The sequence below is a fragment of the Bubalus kerabau genome, chromosome 3 (assembly GCF_029407905.1).
Source record: "Bubalus kerabau isolate K-KA32 ecotype Philippines breed swamp buffalo chromosome 3, PCC_UOA_SB_1v2, whole genome shotgun sequence".
Classification (NCBI taxonomy): Eukaryota; Metazoa; Chordata; class Mammalia; order Artiodactyla; family Bovidae; genus Bubalus; species Bubalus kerabau.
The window spans coordinates 25031274-25056110 of record NC_073626.1 but is presented as its reverse complement, the minus strand read 5'-3'; the positions used below and the strand labels follow the sequence as shown (position 1 = coordinate 25056110).

Genomic DNA, 24837 nt, shown 5'->3' with positions numbered 1-24837 from the left:
TCCATGGTCTGTAGAATTCAGACACTCGAAGAAGCCATTATCCCTCCCCAAATAAAAATAAACAATCCGCATTTATCATTTTCTTTTTATTCCTTAAGTATACAAATTTTTAATTCTATGACTTTTGGTGTGTTTACAAAGCAAAACACAGGACACAGGGTGGCAGTGTTGACTCACTTGAAACAAACAAAAACAAAAACCACGGAAAGCCATCCTTATTACCAACTTGCATGAAATGCAAACATTCTGGTGAACACACTCATTATAACATATAGAAATAACAAAAACAAGCTAGTTAAAGGTTACAACCTTATCATAGAACAAACTGACATATCACAGGAGTAAAATATAGGGCAAGACCCAAGTCCATAGGTCTACTACAAACAGACAAAAAGTAAGGCCCCTAATCCACCTCCTCAATGGTGGGGCCAGACCCAGAGCCCCCTTTAGGGGCCTGAGCCCCGAAGCCGCCAGCCCCGGGGCCGCCCGCCCCCTGGTACAGTCTGCTGATGATGGGGTTACACACCTGCTCCAGCTCCTTCCTCTTGTGCTCAAACTCGTCCTTCTCCGCCAAGGTGTTGGCATCCAGCCAGGAAATCACCTCCTGGCACTTGTCCAGCACCTTCTTCTTGTCCGCTTCGCTGATCTTGCCCTTCAGCCCCTCATCCTCCACGGCGCTCTTCATGTTGAAGGCGTAAGACTCCAGCGCGTTCTTGGCAGACACCCTCTCGCGCTGGACCTCGTCCTCTGCCTTGTACTTTTCCGCCTCCTGCACCATGCGCTCGATCTCCTCCTTGCTCAGCCGGCCCTTGTCGTTGGTGATGGTGATCTTGTTGGCCTTGCCCGTGCTCTTGTCCGTGGCCGTGACGTTCAGGATGCCATTGGCGTCGATGTCGAAGGTCACCTCGATCTGGGGCACCCCCCGCGGGGCCGGCGGGATGCCGCTCAGCTCGAAGCGCCCCAGCAGGTTGTTGTCCCGCGTCATGGCCCTCTCGCCCTCGTACACCTGGATCAGCACGCCCGGCTGGTTGTCCGAGTAGGTGGTGAAGATCTGCGTCTGCTTCGTGGGGATGGTGGAGTTGCGCTTGATCAGGGCGGTCATCACGCCTCCGGCCGTCTCCAGTCCCAGCGACAGGGGAGCCACGTCCAGCAGCAGCAGGTCCTGCACGTTCTCCGACTTGTCCCCCATCAGGATGGCCGCCTGCACCGCCGCCCCGTACGCCACCGCCTCGTCGGGGTTGATGCTCTTGTTGAGGTCGCGCCCGTTGAAGAAGTCCTGCAGCAGCTTCTGCACCTTGGGGATGCGGGTGGAGCCCCCCACCAGGACCAGGTCGTGGATCTGCGCCTTGTCCAGCTTGGCGTCGCGTAGAGCCTTCTCCACGGGCTCCAGGGTGCTCCGGAACAGGTCGGAGCACAGCTCCTCGAACCGCGCCCTGGTGATGGACGTGTAGAAGTCGATGCCCTCGAACAGGGAGTCGATCTCCAGGCTGGCCTGGGTGCTGGACGACAAGGTCCTCTTGGCCCGCTCGCACGCAGTGCGCAGCCGCCTCACGGCCCGCTTGTTCTGGCTGATGTCCTTCTTGTGCTTCCTCTTGAACTCCTCCACGAAGTGGTTCACCAGCCTGTTGTCGAAGTCCTCCCCGCCCAGGTGCGTGTCCCCGGCCGTGGCCTTCACCTCGAAGATGCCGTCGTCGATCGTCAGGATGGACACGTCGAACGTGCCCCCGCCCAGATCAAAGATGAGCACGTTGCGCTCCCCCTTGCCCGTCCTGTCCAGGCCGTAGGCGATGGCGGCGGCCGTGGGCTCGTTGATGATCCTCAGCACGTTCAGCCCCGCGATCACCCCCGCGTCCTTGGTGGCCTGCCGCTGCGAGTCGTTGAAGTAGGCCGGCACGGTGATCACCGCGTTGGTCACCGGGTGGCCCAGGTACGCCTCCGCGATCTCCTTCATCTTGGTCAGCACCATCGACGAGATCTCCTCCGGGTAGAACGCCTTGGTCTCCCCCTTGTAGCTCACCTGCACCTTAGGCTTGTCTCCGTCGTTGATCACGCGGAAAGGCCAGTGCTTCATGTCCGACTGCACCACCGGGTCGCCGAACTTGCGGCCGATCAGCCGCTTCGCGTCGAACACCGTGTTCTGCGGGTTCAGCGCCACCTGGTTCTTGGCCGCATCGCCGATGAGCCGCTCGGTATCGGTGAAGGCCACGTAGCTGGGGGTGGTGCGGTTGCCCTGGTCGTTGGCGATGATCTCCACCTTGCCGTGCTGGAACACCCCTACGCAGGAGTAGGTGGTGCCCAGGTCGATGCCGATAGCCGTGTTTTTCGCCATGCCGGTGCCCTGCCTTATTCGGCTCCGAGATGAGCTTCAAACCTGAAATCGGTCGAGAGGATCCGCGACGAGAAGCTCGGGCTTTTCGGAACCCGAAAACTGAACGCGCTGGTGCCGCTCGGGGTGGTCCTTGGAGATAGCGGGTCTGCGGAAGCTGTTCTCACGGCCTAAACGGCAAGTTTTATCAGCTCTCTCCAGGCTGCTGTTTCTCCTCAGGCGGCTCTGTGTTTATAATTCTTCATCAAGCCCCGCCTTTTCCCTCGTCAGCCAATGACCGATCTCAGTGGGGCTGCCAGGTCGGGAATATTCCAGGGGTTTCGCCTCAAGTCCTGCCCCCTGGCTTTCTGGAACCAATCGGCGCCCTGGATGCCTCTCCTCCCAGAACTCTCCAGACTCTTCTAGGATTCGCTGGAGGAAACAGGAGTCCTAAGGAGAGGGGGAGAGGGGCTGGGAAGGTCCACCCACTCAGTCTCTGGTTTCCTGGCGACCAGCCAGCCAAGTAGTTTGGAGTCGACTGGAAGGATCAGCCCTGGGCTTATAATTAATTGTAGGGCGGTGAAAGGCTCTCGGGGCTCAAATTAGTTTGGTGGTTTAAAGTAGAATTAAGGGCTACACGACTGCCGGGACAGCCAAAATACAGAAAGTTCCCGAGCTTCTCGAAGAGGGTTGGCTATCTGTGGACCAAGGAGAGTGATCGGAGGCTAACGCTGATGGAAGCAGCCACGTTTGGGCTGGCTCGCCGAGCGGCCGGGCTGTCCGAGAAATGCCTTGGTCATCCGCGGCGCTTTTCCCATCTTATTTTTAAAATGGGAAGGAAAAGGAGAGAGTTGAAGCTGTTTAAGTTTTGGCTCCTCTTTAGCCGTATTCAGATGGGCGGGGAAATTTTAATTTTCAGAAGAAAATCAATTAGGTATATGGTTTTTAGATTGTAGAAGGTTCCCAACGCCTTAGAAGGGACCTGCTCGGTCGGGGGAGCGTGGGAAGGGCAGGGCGGGAGCCACAGCGCCCCTGTCCCCGCCCAGAGCCGCTCCCTTTCGCCTCGGGCTGGACTGGGCTTGAGAAAGAAAATATTTTCCATAGATATTTAGCTGTCTTTTGGGCTTCTCCGGATTCCTTATCTTTCCCAGCCCCAGGTGCGGACGCCCCCCTCCCCTCCTCTGTGCCTTTTAAATTCCTGGTTCAGCCTCGGATGATCAGTGGTGCCTGGATTAACCTGAGTCCCGAATTCGGTCTTCTGCCTTGTCATTTGCGGCTCCTAGGCTGTCCACTACTTTTAAGTAAATGTGGTGTGGTGGTGAGCCTGCGAGGGTGGGGGTGGGGGAGCGTTCAGTCGTGTTTGAAGAGCATGCTATATAGTTGGTTGGCGGGTGGCCCATTGTAAACAGTCTGGAATGATGCTGGAAGGTGAGAAAGGTTGGCAGGACCTAGGTTCTATTTCCTCTAATAAAAGTTCAGGTTGTTTGCTGTGTACTTAATTCGTCCATTTAACTTTTTATCCTAGATTTCAGCTTTCTGTTGTTAGCCTCCTTCCTGTTTTAAATACAGTCACATTTGGTAATTTATTTTGGTTTTTGTTTTTTCTTCCTTTATGGGCAATGCAAGATCCCTTATTAGGCACCTAAAGTGAAAATGTGAGGGACATTAAAGCCGTAGTAGAGGGGATTCACAACCTATGAAATAGACTCATTACTGTATCCACATGTCTTGAGCATAGAAAACATAACAGCACAAGTGGGAGGAGGCAGTTGTGGGGTTTTGTTGTTGTTTTAAAATTAATAGCTAAGCCTTAGTTGCAGCATGGTCAATCTTAGTTGTAGCATGTGGGATCTATTTTCTTGACCAGAGATCGAACCCAGGCCGCCTGCATTCTCCTCCACAGAGTCTTAGCCCTTCTGGACCACCAGAGAAGTACCTGAGGAGGCAATTTCTGATAAAGGGAGGAAATCTCGCTTTGAACACTTTTGCTTAACTGACGTTTACACACATACACACACATACACACGCGTGCGCGCACAGCCATTCATCAAACACCTCTTCCTGAAATCTGAGGGTATTCAGTTTATTTTATAATTTGTTCAGCTTAATCAGATATACAGATTTCTTAAAGCAATATTTTTATCTTTCACTGTGCAGGTAGGTGATAACTTTTTTTACATTCAGGTGTGGCTCTCCAATGAATCACCTCCTTAATCTAGTCAAACTGGTTAAACTTCAGGAATTTTCCATCTCCTTATGCAGTATCTGAAAGGGGATTCCCCAAACTTCCATCTTAGCCACCCAGTTTGTGAACACTTCCAGAGAAGTGTTCACCTCCAGAGAAGTCCTTAACCTCATCCCCCCTCCCCTCTCTTCCTCACCATTAGCTGCTGCTGCTACTGCTAAGTAGCTTCAGTCGTGTCCGACTGTGCGACCCCAGAGACAGCAGCCTATCAGGCTCCCCCGTCCCTGGGATTCTCCAGGCAAGAACACTGGAGTGGGTTGCCATTGCCTTCTTCCCCATCAGCTGCTACCAACAGGAATTCTGGATTCGCTCTCCTCTCCAAAATTTGCAGTTCTCTTCCTCTATTGGCTTGAAGCAAAGGGCATCATTGTCTCCACTGCTGGACAGGGAGACAGGTGATAGGGCCTCAAATCTTGCTGTTGCTGGGGTGGAGGAGTGGGGGAGCCACTTGAAAATGCTGTTTTTCATGAATCAAGCAGTCAGCTACACACTGTATTAACCTACGCTTTGCGTTGTCTCTCTCTGTGGATGACCCGGAAACCTAAATATCCGTATTTCTTTTCCATTTCCTATGAGGAGAGTCTCTTGAATTTTGTTTTCCTTTCACACTGGACACTTCCCAAGGCAGGAACTCAGGTACAGGTTTAATTGGTGCCTAAGGAGATTTGGTGTATGAGCATTTAGCAGCGAGTGTGTGTGTGTGTGTGTGTGTGTGTGTGTGTGCGCGCGCGCGCGCGCACGCATGCCTTCAATGGGGTTGGAGGATGTAATTGACCATATCTAAGCCTTGACAACTTTCATAAGCTTTAAATGATAATAATCGGGCTATTAGCCTATTGAATTCTGAGATCTCTATGATGAGAAAGGCAGTGCTACACAACTGCAAAGACCCTTGACACAGCATCTCAGGGAGATATCTGTGCTATAATTCAAACTGAATGCTGTATTTTTGTACCTGATAAATCCTTTAATGTAACACATTTGAACCACATGAAAAATCAGATTTCTGCTCTAAGTGACTCATTCCCTAGTCTTGACAATCTTTAAAAGAAAACTGGTGTGGGAGGCTCATGGCTAAAATATTTACTTTTAATTCCACTAATGTTATTAACTATACCATCTGTATTTTGCTTATTTCACAAGATTATTATTTCTTGCATTACCAAGTATATGAGCCTTCAACAGAAATGATGACTAGACTGGAAGCAGTTGATCAAATGTATGGTTCGATATATGATCAATGAGTGTAATAGTGTAACTCTAGAAGGCAATGGCAACCCACTCCAGTGTTCTTGCCTGGAAAATCCCATGGACGGAGGAGCCTGGTAGGCTGCAATTCCATGGGGTCGCTAAGAGTCAGACTCGACTGAGCGTCTTTCACTTTCACTTTTCACTTTCATGCATTGGAGAAGGAAATGGCAACCCACTCCAGTGTTCTTGCCTGGAGACTCCCAGGGATCGGGTAGCCTCATGGGCTTCGGTCTATGGGGTTGCACAGAATTGGACACGACTGAAGCGACTTAGCAGCAGCAGCAAGGAGATTTTAAGAATCCCATGAGATTTTTCACAACTTTATTTGATGCATTTTGGAATTAGTTTTTTTAACCGGGTTTAGTGTTTGGAAGAATCAAGATTAAGGTTGCCCAAGCCTGACGGGGTGACAGGGTAAAATTTAAGGGTTGGGGATGGGAGAGAGATTGCCAAGAATGCTAAGTGCCAAGGGCAGGAAGTGGGTGGGGCGGGGGGAGCCGTCCTCACCCTGAAGTTGCAGGATCTTTTTTTGTTCTCGCTCCTTTTTCCTACAGTTTTTCATCCAGTATGGTTTTTCTCAAGTCTATTTGTTTTTAAAAGACAGTATAATTCTAGGTTTTTCAGACAAGCAAAAGAGAACAATGTGACACCTAGAGCCAGGCATTTTTTTCATTTTATTTTTGGCTGTGCTAGATCTCTGCTGCTACAGAGGATTTTCTCTAGTTGTGGTGAGCAGAGGCTACTCTCTAGTTGAGTTGGGGGTGAACAGGCTTCTCATTGTGGTGGCTTCTCGTTTCAGAGAATGGGCTGTACGTGCTCAATAGTTGTGGCACACAGGCTTAGCTGCTCCTTGGCACGAGGACATGTGGGAATCTTCCTGGATCAGGAATAGAACCTGTGTCTCCTGCATTGGCAGGCGGATTCTTTACCGATGAGCCACCAGGCGAGCCCTGAGCCAGGCATTTGTAACCTTCAAAGGGCAAAGGCCTGACAGTGTTAGTCACCCAGTCATGTCCGACTCCTTTGTGACCCCGTGGACTGTAGACGGCCAGGCTCCTCTGCCCATGGGATTTTCCACACAAGAACACTGGAGTGGGTCGCCATTCCCTTCTCCAGGGGATCTTCTCTACTCAGGGATAGAACCCAGGTCTCTTGCACTGTGGGCAGATTCTTCACCGTCTGATCCACCAAGGAAGTCTGGCAAAGGCCTGGGAACTCTGCTAATTTCCAGCAGCATGGTGGAAAAAACTGGGAAAGGGAAGACCTGGGTTTGTATCTGGACTCTATCTCCTTGTTGAAGCTGTTTTTCTTTCTTAACAATGAAGTACTTGTAAATGAACTAAATTACACAAATTGTATAAATTAGAATATTTATTTCATAGTATGATACCATCAAGGATTACAAAGACAATATTTAAAAGACTAGTTCAGTGCCTGTGACAGAGTAGTACTCAAAAGTTTGTGCCCTTCATTCTTTTATTGGAGTAACACTCTCTCGAGTCTCATCTCTTAATCATTTCTTACTGAGGTGCTTACAAGGTTGGGGATTACTACCAGGACTATGATAGTAATACTTTCGGTTTACCATAAAAACTATCTTAAGATTTTTAGGCAGAGTCCTTCAGCCAAACCTTTCTGTTTTCAAAGATGAGCACAAAGGTTCAGAGGTTTCGTGGCTTGGCCAGATCACCCAGACAGGTAATTACGGAACCGGCGATGAACTAACATGTCGGCATACTTTCTACTTTGGACTCCTCTCAATGCTGGCACATAAACCCTATCGTTCCACGCTCTATAAAAGAAGAATAGAAATAACCATGGACGACAGCAAAGAGTGAATGCCAGGGCTCTACGTGCACCATGGGGGTGTGTGACCTGCGGAGACTCACCTCCAGGCTGTTGCTTCTGACTCACGCCTATCTATGCACCCCAGCTCCGCCGCTTCCCCCCGCAACACCCACACTTCCACCTTTCCAGCCCTTCCAGCTTCTCCCAGGACCGTCTCCCCTTCCCGTTATCACAGACTGGTCGGTTGTTAACAGAGGAAGGGAGGGGGAGCCCCGTTACTAGGGCTAGGCTGGCAAGAATCTTCTGGAAGCTAAATGTAGAGCCGTGACTAAGCTTGAAGTCCTAGGGTGGCGGCGGGGCAGGGGGCGACGGGCGGGGAAGGGAGACTTGGGTGGGGCAGTTTGTTTGTTGAAGAGTGTTCCTACGAGCCAGGCCCCGCCTCTGAGCCCAGAGAGCTCCAGAAAGTTCCTGACACAGCCCGAAACGGGGGCAAGAAGCCAGAGCGAGTAAGACCCCGATAGAGCGGGGCGGGGCCTGACGGCGGGGCTGGCCGCGGAGTTGCCTGGCCGGTGCCGGCGTTCCTCGGTTGTCTTTTTCAAAATGGGATTAAAGGAGTCGGTAAAGGAGAGACCTTTAGAGTTTCCCTCAAACTCGCTAATATGTTGGGTGAAAACACTGGACAGGTTTGTAACTGACACAAGTAAATCGGATGGATTGGGGTTGCCAGAAGCGAGAAGGTCCCCACCGCCCGAGGCGGGTGCGCCGCAGCCCTGGGCAGGGATTGGCTACAGCTGGGAGCTTGCTGTCTTCTCTCTGTCGCCGCCCCATCTCCCGAATCTAGTCCTTGGTTCTCCTGGGGAAGTCTGTACGGGTAAAAAGGTGGAAGATCCTCTGGGGTGATTTTGATCTTCCGGACTCCCCCGCCCCCTTACCCTGTATTTCCTGTGTGCCCTCCCTCCTTCCCCGCCGTGCCCTTTCCTCCGATTTCCTGCTGGGCGGTACTGGCGCCCGTGGGGTGGGGCAGGTTGGCTCGGCATCCCAAATTCGCTGCGATACCTGACCCCTTAACGTCTCTACGTGAGCTGGAGTTAGGAGAGGACTGATAGGGTTGCTATATCCTACTGAACTGCACTGGATACTTTGCGGGTGACCCTCGGGGATGGATTTAAGGTGATCAGTTGGAATAAAGAAGGATGACAGTGCCCTTTCTTATTCCTACTTTGAGGCTCACCCCCTCAGAAATCGCCAGTGTTGCCTTTTCACCTGAAAACCATTTATTTTAACTGAAAGCCCATGCTTCTGTGCACTTCTCTCACAATTATGTTATTGCTTTGGTATCCTTTTCATTTTTAATGACAGAATCCAGTTAAACACAAGGAGTAACTATGTGTTAATAACGTAATATCTTGGATTTAAAATCAGTCACATTACCATAACCATCTAATTTTTGAGGAGTGGCATAGGGAAGTAGGTGAGATTGGAATTAGGGAAGGTGTTAGATTTTTAAAATGCTTTTTGATCGACCATTATTTTTCCTTGATGCACCCCCCCCCCCCCCCCGCCCCAGAGTTCCTGTTGCTACCGCAATCACTTTCTCCAGGAATGACTTTGCATTCTCTTTGTCCCTCAGCTTCATGTTGAAGGTGATTATTTTCAAAGTAGTCTGTGCAAGGGACTGTGCAGTAACATCATATATTGACTTCCTAATAAAACACCCTGATAATCTTAACTGGTTTAGCCATAGGAACTCATTTTCTCCAAATTAATTTCTGGAGATTTCCCTAATCTCTCTTATCAAAGGTGTTTGTTAGGTCTTTCCCAATCTCCACCCACCCTCCCCATCCCTTGCCACCTCCCCCTAAAGTAGTGTGGCTGCTTGAAGAGTTATTGTATTATCTGCAGATGACAGTCACAGATGGTACTGCAGTTCTGTGGGGGTAGAGGTCTTGTTCCAACCGCATATCCCCATGAAGGGTGACTCACACTGTGGCTCCAGTCCACCGTGCTACAGTTCACCTACCCTGAGGATTAAAGCTGTGTTTGTATGCTGGCCTGCAAGTCTAAGCATCTCTTAGATTTCCATTTCCAAACTTACAGGGACAGGTCTACCTCTACATGTTATTACCATTAATATTAGAGTTTCTTCTAATGCAAGTATTTAGTGAAAGATTTGGTGGGCCTTGAGATACACACACTCACAAAGTGTTTTTCCAGAATGGTGACACAATTTTTAAAAAACTACTTTTGGTGAATTCACATAAACCATTTTAAAGTGTACAATTTAGTGGTACCTAGCCCAGTTTGTGCAATCACCACTTCCACCTGGTTCCAAAATCTCTGTAATCCCCAGATACAATTGACTTTTAAAGGGGCTCACTCCCCAAGTCGTGAGGCTTGTGCCAGGCCTTTTCCCACAAACAGGCTGTGGAGGGGACTCTTCCCAGAATGCTAGCAACAGTTAGAACAAGAAGTATCTCCAGGGGAAGGAAGCCTGTGGTTAAGGCTTCCTGGTACAGTGCTGCAGGTTTTTTCAATCACTCTTCTAAATTAACCAGTATTAAACCTCTAGCATTAACCGTATTATCTGACATAGTTGTTTAGGATTATACAGAGTCAAAGCAGAAATATTACTGATTGTGAAACCTAGGGTAGACCCATAACCCAGAACCAGACATGCACAAAGCCCTGTGGGCAGCAGAGCAAAAAATAAAACCTCAGTTGGAATCCAGGTTCAACATCTTCCCTGAACCCGTTTTTTTAACCTTGAAATAAATTTAAGCCAGTGACTTTTAAGTCTCCACATACGTCCACCTGTGGAAGCCAAACACTGCCTATACTCAGTATGGTGGAATGGGAATTAATAAACATTTAAAAGGCCCCTGGTACAGTACCTGGTAGGTAAGCGCACTGAAATACTCGGGGTCCGTCCTCCTGCTGAGGCATGAAACAGTGACACCTCTCTAAGGTACTCACTGGGATACTTAAAATGTAGGTAACCAGTACTGGAAACGCAGCATTTTTAGCTCAGCATTCTTTTAAGAAATTAAACTTTAGCATCAGGCCAAACCCTTCCATTTTAAACTGTGAGACTTGAGGATCACAGTGGCTAACGCAATCATGCATAATTAGGCAAGCCAGTACTAGAATTCACATTTCCTCAGTGCCAATTTAGGACTCACCTTCTCTTTCATGCTGAATCCAGATTAAGTAACAAGGCTCTAAGGTATCACCTGTACTTACAAGCAGCAGCACCCATGACTTTCCAATCTAACTGCCTCTTATTTGCCTGCTTCTCCAGGAATACTCGCACTCACAGGCTCCTTTTGAGTTCACTCGTAAAGTATGGACCTCTGGCCCAACCTTGAGGCTACCATGCCAGTAGCCCTTAACATTTTCTGGATTCACAAACACAACCATTCAAATGAGCAGCTTTATGTTTCCCAAGGATACTATTTGCCTAAAAAAAATGTGTCATAATGCTATATTCTTCTTTTCTTGATCCCTGACCTTATCTAAGAGGCCAATTGCAGTTCATTTTTGTACACTGTAAAACAGACAACCTCTACAGATCCTTCTAACTTCAAAATAAAAACACAGAACCAAACATCACTCGAATTATTTGAGTTTATTTACTTGGAAGTAAACAGTGAGAAACGGGTGGAAAAAAATAGCTTGAGTTTGGCATGAATACTACAAAAAGAAATTGACAAAAGATGGCACTATACATTCAGCTCTATACTTAAGACTCTGGAAAAAAGAGTTCCTAATTTCACAAAAGGGACAGTTCAACATCTCTAACAGCTTGCATAGCTGATGGCTGATGAAAGGCAGATATATAAGGCAATGCAAAGCCTTGGATCCCAACAGTCTCCATAACAAACATGAGCAATCCAGGGAAGGATTCCTAATCCACCTCCTCAATGGTGGGGCCAGACCCAGAGCCCCCTTTAGGGGCCTGAGCCCCGAAGCCGCCAGCCCCGGGGCCGCCCGCCCCCTGGTACAGTCTGCTGATGATGGGGTTACACACCTGCTCCAGCTCCTTCCTCTTGTGCTCAAACTCGTCCTTCTCCGCCAAGGTGTTGGCATCCAGCCAGGAAATCACCTCCTGGCACTTGTCCAGCACCTTCTTCTTGTCCGCCTCGCTGATCTTGCCCTTCAGCCCCTCATCTTCCACTGCGCTCTTCATGTTGAAGGCGTAAGACTCCAGCGCGTTCTTGGCAGACACCCTCTCGCGCTGGACCTCGTCCTCTGCCTTGTACTTTTCCGCCTCCTGCACCATGCGCTCGATCTCCTCCTTGCTCAGCCGGCCCTTGTCGTTGGTGATGGTGATCTTGTTGGCCTTGCCCGTGCTCTTGTCCGTGGCCGTGACGTTCAGGATGCCATTGGCGTCGATGTCGAAGGTCACCTCGATCTGGGGCACCCCCCGCGGGGCCGGCGGGATGCCGCTCAGCTCGAAGCGCCCCAGCAGGTTGTTGTCCCGCGTCATGGCCCTCTCGCCCTCGTACACCTGGATCAGCACGCCCGGCTGGTTGTCCGAGTAGGTGGTGAAGATCTGCGTCTGCTTCGTGGGGATGGTGGAGTTGCGCTTGATCAGGGCGGTCATCACGCCTCCGGCCGTCTCCAGTCCCAGCGACAGGGGAGCCACGTCCAGCAGCAGCAGGTCCTGCACGTTCTCCGACTTGTCCCCCATCAGGATGGCCGCCTGCACCGCCGCCCCGTACGCCACCGCCTCGTCGGGGTTGATGCTCTTGTTGAGGTCGCGCCCGTTGAAGAAGTCCTGCAGCAGCTTCTGCACCTTGGGGATGCGGGTGGAGCCCCCCACCAGGACCAGGTCGTGGATCTGCGCCTTGTCCAGCTTGGCGTCGCGTAGAGCCTTCTCCACGGGCTCCAGGGTGCTCCGGAACAGGTCGGAGCACAGCTCCTCGAACCGCGCCCTGGTGATGGACGTGTAGAAGTCGATGCCCTCGAACAGGGAGTCGATCTCCAGGCTGGCCTGGGTGCTGGACGACAAGGTCCTCTTGGCCCGCTCGCACGCAGTGCGCAGCCGCCTCACGGCCCGCTTGTTCTGGCTGATGTCCTTCTTGTGCTTCCTCTTGAACTCCTCCACGAAGTGGTTCACCAGCCTGTTGTCGAAGTCCTCCCCGCCCAGGTGCGTGTCCCCGGCCGTGGCCTTCACCTCGAAGATGCCGTCGTCGATCGTCAGGATGGACACGTCGAACGTGCCCCCGCCCAGATCAAAGATGAGCACGTTGCGCTCCCCCTTGCCCGTCCTGTCCAGGCCGTAGGCGATGGCGGCGGCCGTGGGCTCGTTGATGATCCTCAGCACGTTCAGCCCCGCGATCACCCCCGCGTCCTTGGTGGCCTGCCGCTGCGAGTCGTTGAAGTAGGCCGGCACGGTGATCACCGCGTTGGTCACCGGGTGGCCCAGGTACGCCTCCGCGATCTCCTTCATCTTGGTCAGCACCATCGACGAGATCTCCTCCGGGTAGAACGCCTTGGTCTCCCCCTTGTAGCTCACCTGCACCTTAGGCTTGTCTCCGTCGTTGATCACGCGGAAAGGCCAGTGCTTCATGTCCGACTGCACCACCGGGTCGCCGAACTTGCGGCCGATCAGCCGCTTCGCGTCGAACACCGTGTTCTGCGGGTTCAGCGCCACCTGGTTCTTGGCCGCATCGCCGATGAGCCGCTCGGTATCGGTGAAGGCCACGTAGCTGGGGGTGGTGCGGTTGCCCTGGTCGTTGGCGATGATCTCCACCTTGCCGTGCTGGAACACCCCTACGCAGGAGTAGGTGGTGCCCAGGTCGATGCCGATAGCCATGTTTTTCGCCATGCCGGTGCCCTGCCTTATTCGGCTCCGAGATGAGCTTCAAACCTGAAAACGGCCGAGAGGATCAACGACGTGAAGCTCGGGCTTTTCGGAACCCGAAAACTGAACGCTCTGGTGCCGCTCGGGGTGGTCCTTGGAGATAGCGGGTCTGCGGAAGCTGTTCTCACGGACTAAGCCGCAAGTTTTATCAGCTCTCTCCAGGCTGCTGTTTCTCCTCAGGCGGCTCTGTGTTTATAATTCTTCATCAAGCCCCGCCTTTTCCCTCGTCAGCCAATGACCGAGCTCCGTGGGGCTGCCAGGTCGGGAATATTCCAGGGGTTTCGCCTCAAGTCCTGCCCCCTGGCTTTCTGGGACCAATCGGCGCCCTGGATGCCACTCCTCCCAGAACTCTCCAGACTCTTCTGGGACTTGCTGGCTGGCACTGTCTCTGAAAGGGGTAATGGGAGGGGAAGAGGTAGGAGGGGCTGGTGGGTCGGGACTTGGGGCGGTGGTGTTGACGCCGCCCTGCTCTAGTCGCGTTACAATGGAGGTGCTGACTCTGACCTCACGGGCTAGTAGAGAATTAGGATGCTAGGTCTGGACCCAGCTCAGAGTCGTAGGGCGGGGCGGGTGGGGGGTGGGGGGACACCGCCTGCGCAGTTTGGCCATTGAAGGAGCCCCAAGTTATAGGGGCTCCCCATCCGAACCGTATCAAACTGGATCGAAGGCGGCGGGACACTAGGTGAGTCACAAGTGCTGTGACTGGAATGGGCTGGGAATAGGCAAGACTAGTAGATCCTGGTTTGAGGAGGTATTGGAAACTTCTCTAGTTTGTTTAAATATAGGTATGGGTGCATCGGCTAGTCAGGGAAGGGGCATCCTTTAAGGGCCGCAAACGTGGCTGGAATTGCTTAGAGCTACCAAAAAAAGTGAAGGAGCTGGTAGGTTATTGTCTCCAGATAACAGGAGTTCTGTTTTTGAGAAGATTGGAGAAAGTCTTAGAGAGCACCACCTTACCTGAGAAAACTCATGAGGGCTTGATTGGGTTCTTAGCGGCATTCTTCAGACTGGCCGAAATCTCAACAATCTCTAATAGAGGGTAAAAGACGACCGACAGGGTTGCTAAACACACCTGTGGAGAGTGATGTCTCTTGAGGAGACTAGAACTTAAAATAATTAGTTCAGCAGATTTGTACCATATTCAGTTCAGTTCAGTCACTCAGTCGTGTCCTACTCTTAGCGACCCCATGAATGGCAGCATGCCAGGCCTCCCTCCCTGTCCATCACTAACTCCCAGAGTTCACTCAGACCCATGTCCATCGAGTCAGTGATGCCATCCAGCCATCTCATCCTCTCTCGTCCCCTTCTCCTCCTGCCCCCAATTCCCTCCCAGCATCAGAGTCTTTTCCAGTGAGTCAACTCTTTGCATGAGGTGGCCAAAGTACTGGAGTTTCAGCTTTAGCATCATTCCTTCCAAAGAAATCCCAGGGCTGATCTCCTTCAGAATGGACTGGTTGGATCTCCTTGCAGTCCAAGGGACTCTCAAGAGTCTTCTCCAACACCACAGTTCAAAAGCATCAATTCTTCTGCGCTCAGCTGCCTTCACAGTCCAACTCTCAAATCCATACATGACCACAGGAAAAACCATGGCCTTGACTAGACGGACCTTTGTTGGCAAAGTAATGTCTCTGCTTTTGAATATGCTATCTAGGTTGGTCATAACTTTCCTTCAAGGAGTAAGCTATCACAGACACAGGACAGTGGAGTCAGGCCCTGTGAGGAATTGAAATCAATATGCCACTGCCCTCCCTCTTCATTCCTGTTAGCTAGGAGTTTTTCTATCTTGTCCAAAAAACTTGTTTGGAAGAGATATTTGTACAGGGATTATATGGCAGGATTATTCATAATAGCCATAAAATGGAAACCACTTAAGTGCCACAGAAAGAATGAATAAACAAATGTGGTATATACATACAGAAAAAGTTATTCAGGCATAAAGATGCAAGAAATTATGACATATGCTGTAAAGTAGATGAATTTTTAAGATATTATGGTAGGTAAGCCAGTCACAAAAAGAAAAATAGTGTATAATTTCACTCATGTGACGTACTTAGAAGAGTCAAATTCTGAGAGACAAAAAGTAGGCCAAAAAAAAAAAAAAAGTAGACTAGTGGTGGTCCAAGGGTTGGGAGAAGAGGGGAAATGAGTTGTTTAATGGGTATAAAATTTGTTTTGCAAGATAAAAATTCTGGACATTCGTTGACCAACAATGTGAGTGGACTTACTTCTGAATTGTATGCCAAAAATTGGTTAAAAGGGTAAATTTTATGTTGTGTGTGTTTTACCACAGTTAAAAATAAAAATTTAAAGAAAATAAAAAAATTTTCTCACTAAAAACTTTTATCTCATTGTTTTCCCACAGGCCTAGGAAAACCATGGCTGCGGCTAAGGGAACAGCCATCGGCATCGACCTGGGCACCACCTACTCCTGCGTAGGGGTGTTCCAGCACGGTAAGGTGGAGATCATCGCCAACGACCAGGGCAACCGCACCACCCCCAGCTATGTGGCCTTCACCGATACTGAGCGGCTCATCGGCGATGCAGCCAAGAACCAGGTAGCCATGAATCCCCAGAACACTGTCTTTGATGCCAAACGTCTGATAGGCAGAAAATTTAATGATCCTGTCGTGCAATCAGATATGAAACTTTGGCCTTTCCAAGTGATCAATGAAGGAGGCAAGCCCAAGGTAATGGTGTCCTACAAAGGGGAAAAGAAAGCTTTTTATCCTGAGGAAATCTCTTCTATGGTACTAACTAAGATGAAGGAGACTGCTGAGGCTTTTTTGGGCTACACTGTCACCAATGCTGTGATCACTGTGCCAGCCTACTTCAATGACTCTCAACGCCAGGCCACCAAGGATGCAGGTGTTATCGCAGGTCTCAATGTGCTAAGAATTATCAATGAACCCACTGCTGCTGCCATTGCCTATGGCTTAGATAAAGCAGGTCAGGGAGAGCGACATGTCTTGATCTTTGATCTGGGTGGAGGCACATTTGATGTGTCTGTCCTGACCATAGATGATGGGATTTTTGAGGTTAAGGCCACAGCTGGGGACACCCACTTGGGTGGAGAGGATTTTGACAACAGGCTTGTGAGCCACTTTGTGGAAGAGTTCAAGAGGAAACATAAGAAGGACATCAGCCAGAACAAGCGGGCTGTGAGGCGGTTGCGCACTGCCTGCGAAAGGGCCAAGAGGACCCTGTCATCTAGCACCCAGGCCAACTTGGAAATTGACTCACTTTATGAAGGCATTGACTTCTACACATCCATCACCAGAGCCCGGTTTGAAGAGTTGTGTGCAGACCTGTTTAGGGGCACCCTGGAGCCTGTGGAGAAGGCTCTTCGGGATGCCAAGATGGATAAAGCTAAAATCCATGACATTGTCTTAGTAGGGGGCTCTACTCGAATCCCTAAGGTTCAGAGGCTGTTGCAGGACTACTTTAATGGTCGTGATCTCAACAAGAGCATCAACCCCGATGAGGCAGTTGCCTATGGGGCTGCAGTTCAGGCAGCCATTTTGATAGGGGATAAGTCTGAAAAGGTACAGGACCTGCTTTTGTTGGACGTGTCTCCCCTGTCTTTAGGGTTGGAGACTGCAGGGGGAGTCATGACTGTACTAATCAAGCGCAACTCCACCATCCCCACGAAGCAGACACAGATTTTCACCACCTACTCAGACAATCAGCCGGGCGTGCTGATCCAGGTGTATGAGGGCGAGAGGGCCATGACTCGGGACAACAACCTGCTGGGGCGCTTTGATCTGACTGGAATCCCTCCTGCACCCAGGGGAGTGCCCCAGATTGAGGTGACCTTTGACATCGATGCCAATGGTATTCTCAATGTAACAGCTATGGACAAGAGCACGGGCAAGGCCAACAAGATCACCATTACCAATGACAAGGGCCGGCTGAGCAAGGAAGAGATCGAGCGCATGGTTCTGGATGCTGAAAAATACAAAGCTGAGGATGAGGTCCAGAGAGAGAAAATTGCTGCAAAAAATGCCTTAGAATCCTATGCTTTTAATATGAAGAGTGCTGTGAGTGATGAAGGCCTACAGGGCAAGATTAGTGAGTCTGATAAAAAGAAAATACTGAGTAAATGCAATGAGGTCCTTTCGTGGCTGGAGGCCAATCAACTGGCTGAGAAAGATGAGTTTGATCATAAGAGAAAGGAATTGGAGCAAGTGTGTAACCCAATCATCACAAAACTCTATCAGGGAGGATGCACTGGGCCTTCCTGTGGAACAGGGTATACACCTGGAAGGGCTGCAACAGGCCCCACAATTGAAGAAGTAGATTAATCTTACGTGGAGCTGGACGGTTCTAGGGTGCCTCTAAGATGAATTTTGTTGCCCTCATCTTCAAACATGGTTATGATTCCTGAATTGACTGGACCTGAATGTAAGTGATCATCCCTTTTGGATTTTGATGGAGGAGTCTCATATATCATCTTTTCACACTCCAGTAATTTTCTGACACATTCCAACAAATTTCTGACTCTGGAATGAGACTCTTAGGAAAACTAGGCACCTCTCAGAACCATTTGAAGAATTTGAATGTCTGTTATTTATTTCCAGCCTTCCCAACTTCCTTTTTCCTGTGTGGATGGTTATTTGTCCCTCAGTAAATTTGTTCCTAAAGCAAATTACTTGTGGTATTTTTAGACTATGAGTGTATCTTGTAAAGTAGGGAAAGGGAGAGTGTGTGGAGTGACCACGTGTGGTCTGTTTGTGAGCTAATTGTGAATGATTAAGCTGGTAAGGGCGAAGTATTTGAATTTTCATGAGCTGATTGAAGAAGGAAAAAAATTTTTGATTATCAGGCACCTTTAACCTTTAGCCCCAGTTAGAGTGCTGCTGCTGCTGCTACTGCTAAGTCGCTTCAGTCGGGCCGGACTCTGTGCGACCCCATGGACGGCAGCCTACCAGGCTCCTCCATCCATGGGATTTTCCAGGCAAGAGTATTGGAGTGGGTTGTCATTGTCTTCTCCCCAGTTAGAGTAGCTGCTAATTTAGAGACCGCTTTTAAATGATTGACTGATTTAGGTGTTTAAGGTTAAGCTGGGGAGTTGGGGCAAGGACCGGAACTTCTGCTTCATGTCCTGATGTCACTCATAGGTGGGGCCTAGGAGATCCAGCCCCAGCCCCTGGGCACTCAATATTACAGTCCTTTACTTGCTGAATATATTTCTTAAAAAACTTCCTAACAAATGTGTACTTTTATGCAAGAAGAGAAATGAAGAACCTATGATGAGCTTATTCCTTAAAAAATACCTTCCCCTATTGTGTCATAATTTCGCATACTTATCAAGCCTGGGGGAACATGATATAAGTATGTGTAACTGCATTTACTGCATTTGTGTCCCTTTGTGTTTGAGAGGGAAATATTTGGAAGTGAAATATTAGAATGGGTATTTTTATCCCCGATCCAGTGTGTTCTGTTTTACTCAGTGCTTTACAGGACAGCCGTAGGCAAAGTATAAAAGACATGTGGACTGAGAGTAATGTGTTTATTGGGAACCTTTGATAAAATCAAGATTTGCTGGCGTACAGGCTCTTGATCTTTTTTTGTTGTTGCTGTTGTTACCCAAGGGTAGCTTGCAGAGAAAAGTGTACAAATCATCATGGATTTTCACAAGCTCCCCGGCAGTCAGTCTGCAATAGGAAGTGTCTTTAGGGTAAGAGCAAATCGGGCTGGAAGTGAATTTATTGTCATAGAAAGGAATAAAAACCTAAGAGGCGGTGAGCCAAGCCTTTTCGACCCTCTGGGCGCAGTTGGGGCCTGCGCCTGCGCGGTGGGCGCTCGCCACTCCGGGAGGAAGTCGGAAGGCGGGAAGCCCCGCCCCTCTCCCGGCTTTGGCTTTTTCGTCAGTTGTACCCGGCCGGCTCCCCCTGAGCCGCAGGCCAGCCGTTCGCTCTCCTCCATCACTCGGAGCTCTCCGCTGTGCCACCCCGCTGCGCCTGCGCGACCCCACCCCGCCCCACGCGCGGGCTCGCGATCCAATTCCCGCCAGGCCTCCGGCCCACGGCACCCGGCCCGCGCCTTCCCGGTCCGGCGGAGAGCAAGCACCATGGTAGGTACCGTGACGTCACAAGGGGGCTGCCCTTGGGGAGCGCGGGCGGTTGGGACGGTTGGGGGCGGGGTGGGCGTCCCTTTGTAGGCTTTGTTCCTCTGGGCTGGCGTTGGGCCCTAGATTTTTCCCTCCATTATTGGTTTCTGCACCTCAACTTCTTTGAGAAGAGACTTGGAAGCAAATGGAATTTTTTTACCCCCTATGAGAGAGTCAGCAGGGACTGTAGACCTCAAGGAGCATTTCCCTGACGGAAACCAGGCTGCGAGAAGGAGCGGGTGGAATACTTTCTACAGTTCTCTAGGAGGAGTGGGCAGGACCCCAGGAGAGAGAGTCCATTGAGACAGACCAGACGTGTGCAGGGCAGATGACTCGGGCTTTATGTCAGGGGCTCGTAGTGTGCATCATCGTCAGGGCTGCAGCTGTTCATTCGAGTATTCCTTCCTGTGTATTACTGTGAAGTATTCCTTCTTGTGAAGTTTAGAGAACTGCCAGAGATGTGGCGGGATCCCAATACCAGTGTTTGGTAATACTGGCAGGGATTCACACCTCTTTACTATGTCCCTTCCCATATGATGGTTTTCCCCCTCTCGCCCAATAGCTCTTCTATTCCTTTTTCAAGTCCCTTGTCGGCAAGGATGTGGTCGTGGAACTCAAGAATGACCTGAGGTAGGTACTTGTTCCCACAAGTTTGTAGGGGGTGGATGTGCCAAGCTCCCTGGAACCTGTTTAACTTGAGTATTTGAGCACTAGGCAAGGTGGGAGAGATACAAAAGGAAGAAATGACTTGTGCCTTAAATTTACAGATTAGCTGGGGAGTTGTATCATGTATTGGAAAACAATATAAAGAAATATATAAGTAGTAAGTACCAGAGAGAAGACAGGGCAGACCCAACTTCTAGAAATCGAAGTATCAGTTCCACAAGTAACGATGTATGTAGAAAGATGTTGGTAGATTTGTGTGTGTGTGTGTAATAGTCACAAGTTGGGGGGAAATAGCCATAAATAGGGAATGAGTTCGATTGTGGTATTTCCATATAATATAGCTGTTACATAGAAATGAGATACCAATAGGAAAAGCGATTGCAGTACTGTATATGTGGCATAATCTCGCTTTTGTTGAAAATATAAAAGATACACAGGAGACCAGTGCAGCTCCTTCTGTCTGTACTGTTTTACATCCTCTGTCCCCTTGTATCATTAGCTTCTAATCATCTCTCAGGACTTGGATTAAACGCTATATCCCTGGACTTTCCTGGTTCTAGCCAAGTACACCCTTCTGTTACAAAGTCTTTTTCCTTGCTGGTGGGTGCTTCTCAAATTGTGATTTCATAGAAATGTATTAACTGTTTAGGAACCGTCTTTCCTACAGGGCCAAGACCATGTTTAAGCTTACCACTGTGTACCTAATGTCTAACACAGGCCTGAATAAATTGTTTAACTCATTTTATTTTCAGAACATCTCTACATGGCATACACTATTGTTGCTCTTTTACACATGAGGAAACTGAAGGTTGGATAGGTTAAGAAACTTGGTTAATTAATTGTTAGGTCTACACAACTAGTAAAAGACAAAACCAGAACTTACTTAAATTCCATTATCTGCCCCCCCCCCCACCTCCCCCCTCATATGTTTTTAATGGGCTTCCCTGATAGCTCAGTTGGTAAAGAATCCACCTGGAATGCAGGAGACCCTGGTTCAATTCCTGGGTCAGGAAGATCCACTGGAGCAGGGATAGGCTACCCACTCTAGTATTCTTGGGCTTCCCTTGTGGCTCAGCTGGTAAAGAATCCGCCTGCAATGCAGGAAACCCGGGTTTGATCCCTGGGTTGGGAAGATCCCCTGGAGAAGGGAAAGGCTACCCACTCCGGTATTCTGGCCTGGAGAATTCCACAGACCTTATAGTCCATGGGGTCGCAAAGAGTCAGACATAACTGAGAAACTTTCACTTCACCCCTTTGTAAATTAAAAACAGGGTCGTAGTCTCTATGCAGTTGTGAAACTTGCTTTTCACTTAACAGTATGTTGTGGGTATTTTCCATGTCAATAAAGTTGATGTTTAACGTTGTTAATGTCTGAATGGCATTTTTCTAAGCTGGCTAGAACTGATTTAAACAAAACCTTGCTGCTGGACACTTAGGCTGTTCCCAGTTCTTCGTTTTTACAAGTGATTTTGCCCTGAACATCCTCAAGCATAAATCTTTGTATACATCTCATTTCATTCGAAGAAAAAAAGAATCCTTTGAATGAAATGTACATTTTAAATATCAAAACATACTACCTGACTGTCCTTTAGAAAGTTTGAGTCAATGTATTCTCTCCCCAGCAGTTTCTTCTACATTTCTATGTGAGGTAACTTCTTAGTGGGGGAAACATTGACATGGTGGAATGGTGAAGCAAGGGATTTATTTGCCTTTTAGGTCAGAGATTTCTGATCTATGGTACCCGCAATGCATATGATATTGATGGCATATAAATTGGGTCCATGTAGAGAGACAAGTGTGGAAACCACAACTACTTTCATCACTTCTGTAAGATGACTTTTTATTTTCCTCTTTTTTTCTTCCTGGGTTTTGCAAATGGCAAGAATAACTGTTGTTATAGCCTTAGACCCTAAAGCAAGAACTTAAAAGATTCGAAGGTAATCCATTGGGTTGGGAGAAGTGCTCTTTCTCTCATGCTGGGTGTCAGACCACTTTTCTGCCAAGTATCTCATTCTAAAGGGACTGAAGAAAAGTTACCACTTTATGCCATTCCTGAAAGTTATTCCACAGCTGCAGTAGGTGATAGGGCACCATCAAAGGGTTGGTTTTTTTTTTTAGCATCCAAGAATATGGTGAAATCACCACTGAGGCAGTTGGTCTGACACTGGATTTCAAATACTTAGAATTTTACAAAAACTAGGGTCCAACAGAGAACCGACAACTTGAATTTTGGCAAGATAAGGATGTTTTAAAAACTATTTATTAACAATTTTTAAATGCAAAAGCAATTAAAGAGCAGTTATTCTTACAGAAAAAACTATTGACAACCTTTACCACACTATACACATACTACACTAGCTTATGTTTCCCCTTTTGTCATAGATTCTTGGAATCTTTGTGCGCACATTAGTGTTTGAGAAACAGGTTCTAAGGAACTTAGAATCTGGCAGTGACATGCAGGATGGTTAGGATGAAGGCAGCCAGGCTGGAGGCTAGCGTGGATTGAACTGTGAAGTCATTAGACCTTGGTTTGTCAAAGAGAATTATAGAAATTGCAGAAATGTTAGACATCAGCAAACAATGGGGATTTGTAGGACATGAAGGGTCCTCGATTTACAGGGTTTGAGGTTGTGAGAGTGTTGAAACCATTGGCAGAAATTAAAGGATTGGGAGAGAGTCTGGCTTGAAGCACTGGTATTTAGATAGCATTCCTCTTTAACATTGCAGGGGGCTCATGGATTGAGGGAGAGGACATCCCTTGTGCCTACATCATCAAGAACACTGCTAGTTTGTTAATTTATATACATTACATATGGGGCTCTGGTTCCAAAGCAGTAGTATTTGAAAAGAACTGATGATTTGGGGGGTCAGACAGGCCTGGATCAAAGTCCTTGTTCTAAACTTGGCCAAGTTACAAAATGTTTCTGGGCCCCTGGATGTTTCATAATAGCTACCTAATGAAATGGCTGTAAAGATTACAAATACTATGGAGAATACAGGTCTGGCACATAACAGTTGTTTGATGGCAGCTACAAGAGTGAGTTGGTTTAGGGAGAAGAGATGTGAGGTCTAAAATAACACACTGCTCTGAAAGCACTTTCTTTCCTACTCCAGAGCTTAGTCATGCCCCTTTCTGGTTGTACCTTTTCTGGTTTCTTCAAGTCCTTTACTTCCCCCAACCATGTTCTTATCCCCTGAAGTCACCTCTGTGTTGACTTTGGTATAAATTAATTTGATTTTACCCTCTCTCTGCCCATAACAGCATCTGTGGAACCCTCCATTCTGTGGATCAGGTGAGATTATAAGGGCCCTGAATGGGGTCTTGGGGAAGGATACGGGAGAGCTTGAGAGCTGGGTACTTTCATCTTGTCTCTAGTTTTAATGATGGTGTTTATCTTTTCTTAGTATCTCAACATCAAACTAACTGACATCAGTGTCACAGACCCTGAGAAATACCCTCACATGGTGAGTTGTGGATAGAGAAGAGGAACGCCTCTCAAAGAAAGCACGGGGTCCCTGGCTGGATAGAGGGCATTTTTTAAGGATGTTTTCACATTTGCCTATCTTTGTCTAGTTATCAGTGAAGAACTGCTTCATCCGTGGCTCAGTGGTTCGCTATGTGCAGTTGCCAGCAGATGAAGTCGACACACAGTTGCTACAAGATGCAGCAAGGAAGGAGGCCTTGCAGCAGAAGCAATGATAGTTCCTCCTCCCTTCCCCTCCTTCCATTGGTGACCCTCAACATCATTTCCCAGCCCCGGAGGCTTCCCTCCCATACTTCTTGAGGTGTTGTTTGTTTTTTTGATAGCAAAAGCTTTTTTTTTTTTTTTAAAGAATGTGGATGAGGGCTAATAATGGAGAACGGCTGTCCTCTGTTGAGTAGGCTGAGGAACTGAGAAGCCTTCCCTGTCTCCAGCACCTGCCTTTCTCACTTCTTCCCTGGAGGTGGTGGGAGAATCTGTCAAATCTCTCCAGGGTGGCACGTGATTTATTGTGGGGAGGGAAGGAATCTATCCCGCATCGGGAATAAAATTTATGAAGCAAATTCGAGTTATGGTTCTGTGTGCACTTTGGGAAGGGGGCTGGAGAGTGGGCGGGAAAGGCGCGTTTAATTCGTCCAAGCCCTGTTACTCTCAATTACCCCAGCATTATCCGCTACTACTCTCCTGGTATAAACCATAGCATTACCCCAACTGGACTATGCCGTGTTTTCTGAACATTCGCCTACCCAACATAGTCTTATAGTGTATCTACAGTGCTTGCTGTCCTTCCATTAATATGAAAGTTAATGAGACAGCAAAAGTGCGTTTGATTTTTTCCTCAAGCCCCCCAAATCAGTACACATTCCCCCGATATCTATTGTAGATAAATATAAACAAATGACAATTTTTGCTGTGGAGAGTTGCTGGCATTGAACACAACGCAGTTAGCAAATAAGAGTTCCCGCTACAGATAAGAGTTCTCAGCATGAGGGGACCTTAGAGGCTTTCCAGCGTGACTCCCTCTTCCCACAGCGGAGGAAGTGAGGCACGGGAGGTTAGGAGGCGGGGAACCTGCACGCCGGGGCCTTAGGTCGAATGGACCCCGGTCCCGGGCGCCGTCTGCAT

General features: G+C 48.7%; 4 protein-coding genes and 1 long non-coding RNA gene across 8 annotated transcripts; 2 read left to right on the top strand and 3 right to left on the bottom strand.

Moving 5' to 3' along the window:
* Window positions 1-71: 71 nt before the first annotated feature.
* On the bottom strand, window positions 72-2541 carry HSPA1B (heat shock protein family A (Hsp70) member 1B). Its single transcript, XM_055571129.1, has one exon. The coding sequence runs from the start codon at window positions 2327-2329 to the stop codon at window positions 404-406; it is 1926 nt and encodes a 641-aa protein (XP_055427104.1). The 5' UTR covers window positions 2330-2541; the 3' UTR covers window positions 72-403.
* Window positions 2542-7405: 4864 nt separating this feature from the next.
* LOC129645752 (uncharacterized) lies at window positions 7406-8117 on the bottom strand. Its single transcript, XR_008711482.1, has 2 exons — window positions 7691-8117; window positions 7406-7593 (listed from the first exon to the last, which is right to left on the bottom strand). It is a non-coding gene; the product is annotated as an uncharacterized LOC129645752 (long non-coding RNA).
* Window positions 8118-11199: 3082 nt separating this feature from the next.
* LOC129645751 (heat shock 70 kDa protein 1A) lies at window positions 11200-13631 on the bottom strand. Its single transcript, XM_055571127.1, has one exon. It carries the CDS (start codon window positions 13417-13419, stop codon window positions 11494-11496), a length of 1926 nt encoding a protein of 641 aa, XP_055427102.1. The 5' UTR covers window positions 13420-13631; the 3' UTR covers window positions 11200-11493.
* Window positions 13632-13755: 124 nt separating this feature from the next.
* Window positions 13756-23853, top strand: HSPA1L (heat shock protein family A (Hsp70) member 1 like). 4 transcript variants are annotated; one of them, XM_055571121.1, is made up of 5 exons: window positions 13756-13870; window positions 15818-17856; window positions 23493-23523; window positions 23636-23695; window positions 23805-23853. In XM_055571121.1, the coding sequence occupies exon 2, from the start codon at window positions 15831-15833 to the stop codon at window positions 17754-17756; it is 1926 nt and encodes a 641-aa protein (XP_055427096.1). In that variant the 5' UTR covers window positions 13756-13870; window positions 15818-15830; the 3' UTR covers window positions 17757-17856; window positions 23493-23523; window positions 23636-23695; window positions 23805-23853. The 4 variants fall into 4 exon arrangements, with proteins under 4 accessions (XP_055427096.1, XP_055427099.1, XP_055427098.1 ...); XM_055571123.1 differs by having other exon boundaries at window positions 13762-13852; XM_055571122.1 differs by lacking the exon at window positions 13756-13870 and adding an exon at window positions 13950-14137.
* Window positions 19079-24275, top strand: LSM2 (LSM2 homolog, U6 small nuclear RNA and mRNA degradation associated). Its single transcript, XM_055571125.1, has 5 exons — window positions 19079-19528; window positions 20127-20194; window positions 23493-23523; window positions 23636-23695; window positions 23805-24275. The coding sequence occupies exons 1-5, from the start codon at window positions 19079-19081 to the stop codon at window positions 23928-23930; spliced, it is 735 nt and encodes a 244-aa protein (XP_055427100.1). The 3' UTR covers window positions 23931-24275.
* The last annotated feature ends 562 nt before the right edge of the window (window positions 24276-24837 follow it).

Coding starts and splice junctions, on each gene's coding strand:
- LOC129645751 (XM_055571127.1), bottom strand. CDS start 13,419: ATGGCGAAAAACATGGCTATCGGCATCGACCTGGGCACCACCTACTCC.
- LSM2 (XM_055571125.1), top strand. CDS start 19,079: ATGGATTTTCACAAGCTCCCCGGCAGTCAGTCTGCAATAGGAAGTGTC. Junction 23,524..23,635: donor CCCTCCATTCTGTGGATCAG/GTGAGATTATAA, acceptor ATCTTTTCTTAG/TATCTCAACATCAAACTAAC. Junction 23,696..23,804: donor CTGAGAAATACCCTCACATG/GTGAGTTGTGGA, acceptor ATCTTTGTCTAG/TTATCAGTGAAGAACTGCTT.
- HSPA1L (XM_055571121.1), top strand. CDS start 15,831: ATGGCTGCGGCTAAGGGAACAGCCATCGGCATCGACCTGGGCACCACC.
- HSPA1B (XM_055571129.1), bottom strand. CDS start 2,329: ATGGCGAAAAACACGGCTATCGGCATCGACCTGGGCACCACCTACTCC.